At 40.1% G+C, this 12378-nt stretch overlaps 2 protein-coding genes across 2 annotated transcripts in view; one reads left to right on the top strand and one right to left on the bottom strand.

Moving 5' to 3' along the window:
- Positions 1 to 7598: 7598 nt before the first annotated feature.
- On the bottom strand, positions 7599 to 10210 carry LOC137258197 (Bardet-Biedl syndrome 10 protein homolog). The gene has a single exon (XM_067795778.1). It carries the CDS (start codon positions 9809 to 9811, stop codon positions 8033 to 8035), a length of 1779 nt encoding a protein of 592 aa, XP_067651879.1. The 5' UTR covers positions 9812 to 10210; the 3' UTR covers positions 7599 to 8032.
- Positions 10211 to 10233: 23 nt separating this feature from the next.
- The window catches only part of LOC137258196 (tonsoku-like protein), a 32326-nt gene continuing 30181 nt past the window's right edge, over positions 10234 to 12378 (top strand). The window contains exons 1-3 of the mRNA XM_067795776.1: positions 10234 to 10391; positions 11189 to 11284; positions 11929 to 12318. Of these exons, the coding sequence (XP_067651877.1) occupies positions 10361 to 10391; positions 11189 to 11284; positions 11929 to 12318 (517 nt within the window). The 5' untranslated portion in view covers positions 10234 to 10360. The remainder of the gene's footprint in view (positions 10392 to 11188; positions 11285 to 11928; positions 12319 to 12378) is intronic.

The following is a 12378-nucleotide window of genomic DNA, read 5'->3' as shown; positions in this document are numbered from 1 at the left end:
AAAGGAACTTCCCTTATCCCGTGTCCGCTGTAAACTTCCGACTGTATAGTTATTGTACAGAGGAGAAACAATGGGTCGTCGATTATGTCAAAGCGCCGTTGCAGTATTCGAATCGCCCTGCTCATTATTCCTCTCAAAACATAGATTTTTTTTAAATACCCCATGAATTCAACTGACTTCGGAAAAAAACCCACTAAAGATTAAAAGTCTATTCTTCAAGATAGTCATTAATTAATTTGGTAACATTCCCTGAACCACATTATTTCCGCTCCACCTTGCATACATCTAGTCTCTGAAATGCACATATTATACAGAAGAAAGCGTTTCTTTTAATTACAACCATGAAATATCATGTTAAGGAACCTAATGACTTTCCTCATTTTCAGGAACTGTGGTAATCTAGACACTGAAGCTCCTTTCCATTTCAACCGAGTCATTTGTTCACATCAGAATTATATATATTAAGACACTATATATTATAAATTTGATTCTAACTTCAAGGTGTAAAAAGCCTTTTTACAAAAAATGCCGAAGTGCCGTAAAGCATTTCCATTCAAGCAGGTCTGGAGGTGACATTTAAACTGTCTTATAAGCACGCTTTTCTGTCCTTGATAGAATGTTATCAGCCTTTTACAGCAGTGCCATGTGATGCTGTCAGCGGATGTTCATGACGTGCTGACTGAGCTGACACACGCCCCGAAACTGAAGCTAGGCGTTTGTTGTTTAGTACACGTATGTGCGTACACAAATGAAGACGCGTCGCCTTAATGGCACAAAAATGTCACCATGGCTGTTTAAAACAACTAGGTAAAATGTATTTGACTACTTTTATGTTTTGGATGATAATCAGTTCAATTTATTAAAAGGGTAAACCTTGCTTTACATGCTTTAGAAGACGGTCATTAGAAAAACATGTATCCAAATCAACAACAACAACAACAATCAGCGAATGGTTTACTTCCTTGTATAACATCAAGTGTGTATTTCCCTTACATTCTCCATCTCAAAATAGCATCGTAGATTACTTATGTTGTGCGCTTAGCCATTTTCTATCGGACCAGAAATTCATGTCGACGACAAACATATCCATATTCGGCTAGTTTTATAATTATTGACAAAATGCGTGAGTCTTATACGTGTTCAGATCTGTACAACTTGAATAATGGAGTTTCTGCTTGTATTATTGCGAACACAACGTATTGATGTTGTACGAATCTGTTTGCATGAGTGCACATATGCACGTGTTTAATTTATGTCTGTGTTTGTGTCATCAAATCTCTTGGAATGTAACATACAACGTCTTCCTGCACGGATCATGGTCGTGAATGAGATGAGGATCGGGTGAACACAATGCTGACAGAGTATGAGTAGTTAATTTACACGTGACTCGGTTTAGTCTGATTGAAATCGGAGTATCAAACATTGGCAAACAAGTGAGTGAGTGAGTAGAGGCTCTAAGTTGTTTCAGCAACAATTTTTAAATGTTATGGCGAGGAACACCGGGACCCTGCTTCATACAGTGTACCAATGTGGGGAACTGAACCCGGGTCTTCGGCCTGACGCCCAGACAGAGGAATAACTCTCCTGTGTCCCAAACGTCTAGTTAACGTTAACAGATGACGGTCAAGTGGCCAGGCTCTGTGGCCTGTGGGCGATTGCACGTCATCCAGTCGAGATTTTCATACTGTCACGGGTTTTATGGTGCTGGAATATTACGAACAGCTGATTAAATTATTGTTAGCACACGCACGCACGCACGCACACACGCACGCACGCACAAACACTCTATAGTTGAATTAGTTGGTCATTAACAACCAAACACAACGGCATAGTGATTGCCCAATTGCCACCATACATCATGAGAAGATCCTTTGAAACATGGTGTATGAAAAGACACCGCAGTGTGTTTGAAGATGTTTTGTTGTGTTTGTAACGTTATTTGATTTTTAAAGTGATTACAGATCTTGGAATTTCACTTTGAAGTGACACACATAGGGAGATATTTCATAGATGTATGTAGGGATGTAAACTATGGCTTCATCTCGTCACGATATAGATAAAATATTACCGATGTGACGATAAATATAAACTCACTCACTCACCATCGCGAAGAGCCCATTATGCGTTCGATGTATTGATATCATATGGATATCAGCTTACTTATTATGATGAACATGTGATATAGATGTTGACATCCGTATATCATCTCATTCAAATCGATTACTCTCCTATCGTTTACGAATTCAGTTTTTCCCACACTGACAACTCGGTATAGCTCCATGTAAAGCAGATCCTTACTTGACATAGTCACCTTTCAAGTCGCTCAATGTCTACTGTGTCACTAGTGTGCTGAAAACATTTATATTGGTCTCGATCAAGAATACGAATGACATCAACATCACTACAAAGGTCTATTTCTAAGTAAATATTGACATTCTCTGCACCTAGAGAAGCCTACTTCAAAACAGAATGACGTAAGCCTCACAGCTTCAAATTCTGTTTACATGTGATATTGTTCACAGTAAACGCGCTGTAATAGCTAATGATAACATTTTCAAGAAAACACAAAAATCATCAAACGATGGCAGAATGTGTCAAGTCTCGATGTGAACAGCGTCCATAAGAGATACGGCACATACCAGGCAGTGAGACGCTGACGCTGTCAGCTCACCTGCTGGTTCGCACAGTGTGAGATCACCAGTAGACGGGGTCAAAGGTTAAACATGCTGTGTTCGAGCCAGGTGTGTTCCAAAATCGGAATTGTCATCTTTGCAAGGCGTGGGTAATTCCATTCACGGATAATTTTAGTCATTGTATCATCGACGCGTAACGTGACATATCGTGACAAGGTTTAAGCCAGCTTCGTGGCAGTTGACTCATACTTCCGTGCAAGTAGCGCTATGGTTACAGAGAAAACATAGCACTTAGACCTCAAAATTGGAGTCTTAAGTAACCGATACATACACATGTGTGGATTAGTATGTTTTGTCCAAATATTAGTGATGAAACTCGTCACTCAAGGTGCATTTTATTTGTTGACTATTTATATCAAAGTCAAAAAGTTCAGTTTCAGTTAACGCCAGTCTAAGTAAAATTAGTCTCAGTATTATTCCCTATTATGCTACACAGTAGAGTAGTGTAACGAATAATATTGAGACTAATACAAGTTTACTTAGACTGACTTAACGCATGTCAGCATACACATTTTCGTATAATACCTGATAAATCAAATCGATTGAATCGATTTTCGTTACTGAATCAATAATCGAAACTAATAAACTTAGATGGAGGTAGTTAAAGAAAGTAATCACCGCAGGCCAAGTGTGACGTAAAAGAGTTAGCTCGTGCAAACATATAGGTGAACCTAGGTTATACCTGGGTCAACCTGGTGTCGTCCATGGTTGTCAGTCGGAATGTTTAACAATGTACGTTGTATAGTTGTCAGTTGTGTCTTTGCAATGTGGGCGGCGAGGCAGCTTAGTGGTTAAGGCATTCGCTCATCACGCCGAAGACTCGTGTTCGATTCCCCACATGGGTACAAAGTCCATTGCTGGTGTCCTCCGCCGTGATATTGCTGGAATATTGCTAAAAGCAGCATAAAACTAAACTCACATTCACTAACTTGTTTACACTCAGTGATATTTTCATGATACCTATACATTATTAATCGAATTGGTCCCTGTTCTATAAAGCGATCTGAGTTATGACTTTCGTAACCCACGTATGTTTAACATAGTTCTATATCTTTTACAGCGACCGCTGTACATACATGCCCTTGCATGCTTAGTGAGGCGCGGTCCCGGGCATCTGACGGGATTGAGATTCAATGTCTGCGAGGAACACATGGGTCGTGTGGTGTAACTAAACCGCACTTTCCTGTTCTGAATGCATGGAACCGCTGATCGTGGGTTCAGATGTGAGATTCGCCCTGATGATGATTTTGGTGACACGTTCGTGATCGTCATTTACCCTTCTATTGCCCGATTCTTAGCACTACAATGTATTTATGAATATGATAAACTGTATAGTTGCGACAACTAACACTACGAAAGCTTTGTGTATCGGTCCTCTGTAGTTGTGTGTTGCTTCCCCTGAGTGCCGTGTCCTCATTCCCCTGGCAGTCTCGCTTCTCTCGTCATTCAGTCAAACATGTATTTTGTGGCCTTAAAGCTAGAGCACAGCCATGATACAGCCGAATACAGCTGAAGGGGATTCCGCCAAACATGTATTTTGTGGCCTTAAAGCTAGAGTACAGCCATGACACAGCCGAATACAGCTGAAGGAGATTCCGCCAAACATGTATTTTGTGGCCTTAAAGCTAGAGTAGTCACGAATACAAAAAAAAACACGCCATGATACAGCCGAATACAGCTGAAGGGGATTCCGATTAGATCATAGGACCCCCAGCAACCAATGATGTTCCCGTCTGTCGACTTGTGGATCGGGTGGACAGCCCAGGTCGCTGTTCACAGGATGTCACGCCAGAATCGAGGCGTTGAACAAATACAGAATGGTTTTAATTAAGGTTAATAAAGAAAAGAACTGAATTGAATTGAGCACAGGCAAATGTTGTAGTTCAAGGGATGGTCACTGGTCATGTGGAGTAAAGTTATACACGAGTATAAACATTGTACATACAGTATATACCGATAACACAGTGTATACCGATAACGTTCTGGCAAATGGGAAAGCAAACATTAACGATTTATTAAGATATAATATACTTTTGTTTCTCTAGTGCATAACATAGTTGTTATAGCGTGGACATCTTAATGTCACTGCAGTGCAGACTGTTGTCATGTAGTGGCCTCTGATAACCTATTTATGGGTTTGTCTCCATCTCCATGGCGACTGCCTCCACGGTTACTGCAAGCTCTAATTAGGATCATGTAATTACGACATCTGCTAATGGTGCGATATTCCAGCCATATCGTGACTCTTGCATTCTTTACTGATACACACAAATAACAGCGGCAACAACAGAGGTAGTCCTTGTTCAGATATATCGTTCAGTCCCTGAACCACAGTATTGTCCCCACTGTCTCCCCCTACCCCTTCCCCCTTCTGTAATGCTAAATCCCTGTATGATGCAAGTCTAGGTTAAATCTCCCATCTCAAGTGGGCTCCGTTTCAATTTAAATGGGATTATTTGCTTTTGTCATCAATATGATTTATATTCAGAAACCAAGCGTTCGTCTGCAACGGACATCAGGACGTTGCGAATTTACCGATTCTAAATAGCAAAACGGAACCAAAACCAAGACAAAAAAGCTAATTGGCAAGAATATCATACACTTCTACCTACATCCACTGAATCGACATTTGCACGTTGCAGTATTGCCATGGTTACACACGGCGTTAGTGTTTCTTGTTACCATAGAAACTCCTCTTTTCTCCTTAGCATTGTAGTATGGATTAACAGGAAAGTCAGTGGTCTCGCCTACGACAGACAGGTCGAACTTAAGAAGAAACTATACAGATCACTCTTACAAATCGTTCGTATACCTAACTACAAATACTTGCTCACTATGCAGATGGATTATCGGTCATTGTTCGAAAGATACAACAATACATATATTTATTCGTAGTAAACAAGCAGCAACTACACACAGCAATCTGTTGTCCTACGTACAGCACACGGTTTAATGAATCTCGTAATGCTGTAATCACCTCAGAAGGGTCACCGACCATGTATATGTAATTTCATAGCAACCTAATTCCAGGTTATGACACGCAGGTCAGACAGACCCACGTCACAGCGGTCAGACTTTCACCGGGCGGGTATCGACACAAAGCTGGATAACAATAACAGATCCGTCCCGACAACCCAAAAAGAAATCTCTGACGTCAATTTGAACGCGTCAGTTACTGCCTCTAAATCTTGTAACAATGAGTCCAAATTTTGATGTACAATCAGGTGTTAAAGCGTTTTAGATCGGCGTAGATAGATACTTATCACCTTAACTGAAGACGCGTGGAACTGCCATACAAGTGACTTTGGATGCTTTTTTTCACTGTGAATCACAGAGGGCTCCATAAATTGTAGGGAATCGAACCATGTCTTTTCGATGAAATTAAGTTTCACCTTAACTACTCGGCTGGCCGACGCCCCTATACATTAGAGGGGAAAATCGCATTTCAGACATGTCTGCGATGACAATCCCTACTGCACAGTGACCGGTGTTGTGGTCGAGCATTAACAAACACAACAGGAAATGTGCTTGTATACATACTGCGCCCATCGATCTCCGTTTGTTACTTTGTTAGATAGCACCGTATTATACTTTTTTGTCGATGGAGCACGCGCGCGTTTGTGTGAGAGCATAAGCGTTCCCACTTACTTTTCCAGTGTTGTCTTGCACTGTGGGTGAAAATCTTAAAACAACGGGACGCTACAATGAAGTGCCGTTCCCATCTTCGTTTCCTTCAGTACATGTATGTTGACGAAAGGGTAAGGGTAAGAAGTTTCAGGTGATTCAAGCAGGTCTTAGAGGAGGGTTCCATTACTTCGGTCTTTTGCATGACCATACGATCCACATGTGTGTCGGCCCCAACGACATGCAACCTCTCCTGTGTAAGATCGTAACAATGGTGGACATACATTTTCTGAACATTAGTGCCCTTTTATCGCTGGAAATGATAAATGTTGTCTACACTACCTTGGTTTCCTATGACTATACCAGGAAATCCCTCAAAACTGTTGTTATCATTTATGTAGGGAAAGAAACGTTACAGCGAACATATTTCTTTCCAGGAAAAGAATTACCCGGAAAAACGGCAATGCGATCCTTTCATGAGATCTTTGTTATTCTCTTGTATTCACTTTGAGAAGCAAGTGACGACTAAAGGCAAGTATCTAAGTGCCCATTGACGACTAAAGGGAAGTGCCACAAGTCCCCACAGACAAGACACCAAAAGTGATCTCCCTTTGACGAGACGGCACTGTGCAAGATGCTCCTCACATGAGTGTTCGACACTGTGGATGGTTGTCTTTATTTGATACAATGAACATAATACAATCTTTGTTCACTGCAAAATGAAAAGACAGAATGCTAAGACTTGTCCCTAAATTTTAAAGATAAAGAAATATTTCTTCGAGTGGCATTTTTAAAAGTTGTCTATGTCTTTCGGTACGTCCTGATACAATTAATGAAACATGTTTATACTCATACTTATCAGCTAACTAATATATATAATCAGGTGATATGATTTGACTAGAATGTAATTTACGATGGGATACACGTGGAAGTCTTTCTGAAAGAATGATACTGATAAATTCATGTATGGTGTACATTAACCAGAGACCACATAATGCCGAAATGTAGGATGTTAATCCAGGGAACCAACCTTCTGTTATCATAAGATTGGCATGCAACAATGCATCACTGTTTGGGGTTTAGTGCAACAGTAAATCCATATACATATACACCAGGCATCATCAGTTAATGCTGTAGTGTGTGTTTCAGTGAACCTTTGTGATATAATATGTATAACAGCACAGTCACAATATGGCAGCAATATTGCTGATGTGACATTAAATATTAACTCACTCACTGCAATAGTACAAACCCATTCAAAAGAGAACATGAAAATGCAAAAAATGTTTTCTCTTTTATCTCATCACAAAATATATACAAGCAGGACTTGTCCACTCATAACCAGAATTGGTCAAGAACTGCCGAACAAGATAATCTTCTGGATGTCTAATGTAAACAACAGTTTGGAGTGAGTGAGTGAGCATGACTTTCAGCACAAGTGGGGCTTTCATGAAGCACTGCACCCATGGAATCAAATTTGTTATGGTACCTTCAACACCAAAAGCCCCAACAAAAGTGAATTTGTTCTAATACACTGCTTTGGAGAATGTTAAAGTAATGTGGAAGGAGAGTCTAAGTGGAGCATATTTTAAACATTTATGTGTTTGATGAAACCATAAGCACTAGAACTGAATAATCTAAATAATAATGAGTCATTATACACTTGTAGTCGGCAGCCATAGATGAGTCTGTATTGTCCCAGCATTCTGTCAAGTCTATATACCATCATCAGAATACATCTCAACTGCTTCCAGTTTCTGGACACTTACAACAGCATCGATCCTCAGCAGCTGCTGCAGAAGCTGCACCACAGAGGTCAAGGTCAAAATTTTGGAGGCAAGAGGTTCCAGTATACCAGCGTCTACAGGGTTACAGATCCTCCCCTTCCTGTCCAGAGCAGCAACCCCTCCCTCTTCCATTGTTGCCCATAACATCTGAAGCTTCTCCAGATAGTCTCTGCCTTCGGTACCACGATCTTGTGATAACTGTCTGTGAAGGTGTCGCGGAACAGACAGCAGGCAATCATGAAGGACTCGACATCCATGGCCTATCTTGTCATCTGTGAAATTATTGGATAGATTCTTCAGCATGCCTGCTGTCCTGAGCTCAAAGAACCCACCTCCTCCGATAACACAAAACTCTCCACTGACTGAAGATGTGGTGAGATCTTCAGTCCTTTCTGGACAATTAATCTTGCTTAAGGAATCATCTGTATTGCAAGTCACATGAAAAGCAAAGCACATTTGAACTGCCTTGTATGACTTATACACAGCAGTCCTGAACTGATCCACAAGCCCATCAGTTGGTGCTGCTATGACAATTGTTCCTGGCATCATGAAACTCTCAGTCTTTGCGAACTGTAGATGAACAACTCGTTGGGTTCCTAACACAATCCTGTCACAATGAGACAGCTGTCCGGTCTGCATGCTGTCAACTGGACAAGAGATACAGGTGGCAGCCTGCATTCCTGTGATCCTTTCAATGAACTGAATATCCTCCTGTTCGACACAGCTGATGACACTAATACCCAAATCCCTGCACAGATATCTTACAAACTGGGGAACAGTCTCTGAACAGAGTATCAAAGACACGTCCTTCTCTTTGAGATCAGTCAAGTATTTGGTTGCCCTGGTTACTCTGTACGAAAGAGCAGTGTATGTTGCTTCCTTGTCTTTCAGAAAAACTACTTCATCAGAGTCTTCATGTGAATTTCCTTCCACAGAGCAAGACAACATCAGAAACTTGATATCTCTACCCTCACCAAGCTTGGGGTGTTTCACTAAAAAGTCTTGCCTGAGCAGAAATCCTGGTAGAAACGATGATGATTCATATAGTTGTTTGGGAAGTTTGAAGTGGAGGAAGTCAAAGTTGTCAATCATAAATGTCACCTGTCTTTTAACAACACCTTCAGAAATGTCTGTGGACATACCAGATTCACTTAACCCTAAAGAGCTTAAAACTAACTCTAATAGAACATGTCTTTTATGTTTTGTCAAATGGCTTGACATGCATGTGTTTATAACTGATCTTAATTTGATCACTGGCAATTTACCTTCATCATGCTTAACAATACAATTCTGGGATAATTCTCTCCAAATTCGGGGTAAAACATCACATTCAATTCTCATTAGATGCAGTGCAGTTGTGTAACAGAGCTGATCAACCGATGTCCCAACGTAATTGGTAGATAAGGAGCAGTTAAGTGTTTTATCCAGATATGTTACTGCTTGTGATAGATATAGAGAGAATGTTTTTGTTCCGTCACGAGTCATGAGGTGGTGTTTCTGGATGGCTTTCACCACCACTATAGCGACAGGGTGACACAGATGGAGACTGTGAAGTATGCACATTCCATCTGATGTAACTATGACCATGCCGGTTGATGTACACAGTAGGGTCTGCTGACAATGTGGCCCATATGACTTGCACACAATCGATGAGATAGTCCTAACAATGTCCCTTTTAACTTGGAAGAGTAAGTTACTTTTCGACATCTTTGCTTTGACTGTGTAAGTGTCACCAATGCTCTGTTACTGATCAAAAATAATCTGCTTGAATGTTACAAATATGCAAGATGTCATACAATCTGCTGCACATCTACACTGGCTGCTCTTGTTCAACTTATCGACCAGTCTCATATAAAACAAACAGTGAACCTGAAATATTCTTCAACTTAGGTTTTGTTCAGTAAAATGGTGACCCATTCTAAAACTGCACTACATTCCTGTCACTTGCTTCGTTTGTGAAATTGCGAAGCACAAGCCAACGCTTTTCTGCCCAAAGCCTTTCCTGACACTTCGTGCCATTGACTAAGGGCTCAAATATTACTATGGAGACGATTTGTTGCTCACAGCATTCTTCTTATAAAGACCGCTTGCCAATGCAAGGTAGATAACTCTAAAGAAAATGCGCATGAGCAGAGTAAATCGCCGGGAAAATTAAAATGGCGGAAAGTTTATCTCGAAGGAGACAGTGCCACCTATCGCCCACCAGGCAATGCCGATACTTGATGTATTAATTTGGCAAGTAAATTTTGGAAGAAGATGGATCCCGAAGATGAAAGAGAGCTAGAAAGTTAGTAAACAGGTGGCTGTCATGCCGTCGGTTTACTGTCTAAATAAAAACTGTCCAGTTTTCGCGCACTTACGACTGAATCTGAGAATGTCTTTTGACAAGGATACTCTTTCAATTTTAACGTTGATTGCATTAGTCTAAAGTAGTGATCCTTATTGGACATTGACTTTTACTTTTATGTACTCCCAAAGGTTGAAATGAGTGTAACTGTTCAATAATTTGCCCTGTACTCACTTGTGTCGATTGGTGGTCTAGATATGAAGGCATTTCCATCACGTGTTATTACTATTTCGAATGGTATCTTAATCTCAGTGTATTTTCGACTTTTTCATCTTTAAGTATCATGAAATATCATCTTGGGAGTACTATCCTAAATAGTGATAACACGTGAGGGAAATCTTAAACTGTACATGCGGCTGATGATATCTATAACATCAATCGACACCAGTGAGTATTGGACATATTATTGAACATTTATTTCAACCTTCTTTTTTGATTTTCTAGCAAATGAGAATGATGAGTTGATAGTTCAATTTGTCATGATCACTGATGATAACCATGATGTAAGAGGCGACTAACGGGATCGGATGGTCAGGCTTGCTGACTTGGTTGCTGACATCGGTTCCCAATTGCGCAGATCGATGCTCATGTTGTTAATCACTGGATTATCTGGTCCAGACTTGATTATTTACAGACGGCCGCCATATAACTGGAATATTGCTGAGTACAGCGTAAAACTAAAGTCACGATAACCATGATCATGATGATAACTAAATCATTGTCTTTTCTGATTTCAGAATTAAAAAGAGAGAAAAGGAAAGCTGAGAAGAAAGACAATTTGAGAGAAGTTTCACAGATACATAATTGTATTGGAGAACTACTGTCAAAATATGGTTTGTATGATGAAATTATTAAAGGAGAATATTATTACACATGTTACACATGTATTGAAAAAACATGCCAAAGAAGCATTGTGTCTTTCAAATGGAGTCTAGCGACTATATTTCTTAAACCATTTGCATTCCATTGTTGTTAAGAGTAACGGGTTGCTTGACCCATTAATACTGAAATCTTTCTTAGCAGACAGGCAGGTAAATAATGGGCAATGACTTTGCTGTTGGTTGACAAATCATATCGATGAAACAGAAAAAAAGAAGTCATTGACCATCTTATTAATTAAGTTGTCTGTCCCAAGCCCTGCGTAACAGTCATTGAGAAAATTATGCTTTATTGATTATCATGTTTCCTGCTTATGGTCCTGTGAACAATTGACTAATGGTACTTTAATAATCAGAATCCCAACAACCAAACCATTTGAAGAAAACTGATTATCACTCAGATTGGATATGTACTTGTTACATGCAAAACTAAAGCACACAGTGCTATGCTTGAAATTCAGTCACTTAAACCTGATTATACATTGTTACATTAAAAGTTAGTGAAGGGGGAAAAAGAATGTTGTAAATAGTTTTGAGAAAACAGACCATGTACAGTGCTGAACAAAACAATTGCTATACCTTGTTTTCTTACTTTCCAGAAAGGTTTGAGGAAGCTATCAAGGAGCATGAAGCTGAGAGGGCAATCAGTGAAGCTCTACAAGATACCATTGGCGAGGCTGTTGCATGTCGTAAGATAGGTGAGTGTTACTGTGCTCTTGAACAGTATCCAAAGGCACTCAAACTTCAAGAGCGTCATCTCTCCCTGGCCAAGTCATGTGACAGTGTGATTGAGGAGCAACGAGCATGGGCCACCATTGGCCGGACTTACCTCTTTCAGTCCGAGACATCTAAGGGGCATGGTGCAGTTGATGCATCAAAAAATGCTGAAACTGCATTTCAGAAGTCACTTGAAGTTTGTGACAGGTTGAAGAATTCTGTAAAGAATGAAGAATTGATGGAAATGAAGGCCAGACTCTACCTCAACCTCGGTAAGTAAACAAAACCAGCTTCTAATTTTACTGCTTCAAACATAGTAATGTAAAATGTTT

Source organism: Haliotis asinina, chromosome 12, assembly GCF_037392515.1.
Source record: "Haliotis asinina isolate JCU_RB_2024 chromosome 12, JCU_Hal_asi_v2, whole genome shotgun sequence".
In the NCBI taxonomy this organism is placed as follows: Eukaryota; Metazoa; Mollusca; class Gastropoda; order Lepetellida; family Haliotidae; genus Haliotis; species Haliotis asinina.
The sequence above is the reverse complement of the archived record's forward strand: the minus strand, read 5'-3'. Positions and strand labels throughout refer to the sequence as shown.

What these genes read in the sequence shown, in the direction of transcription:
- LOC137258197 (XM_067795778.1), bottom strand. Translation starts at nt 9,811, where the DNA reads ATGTCGAAAAGTAACTTACTCTTCCAAGTTAAAAGGGACATTGTTAGG.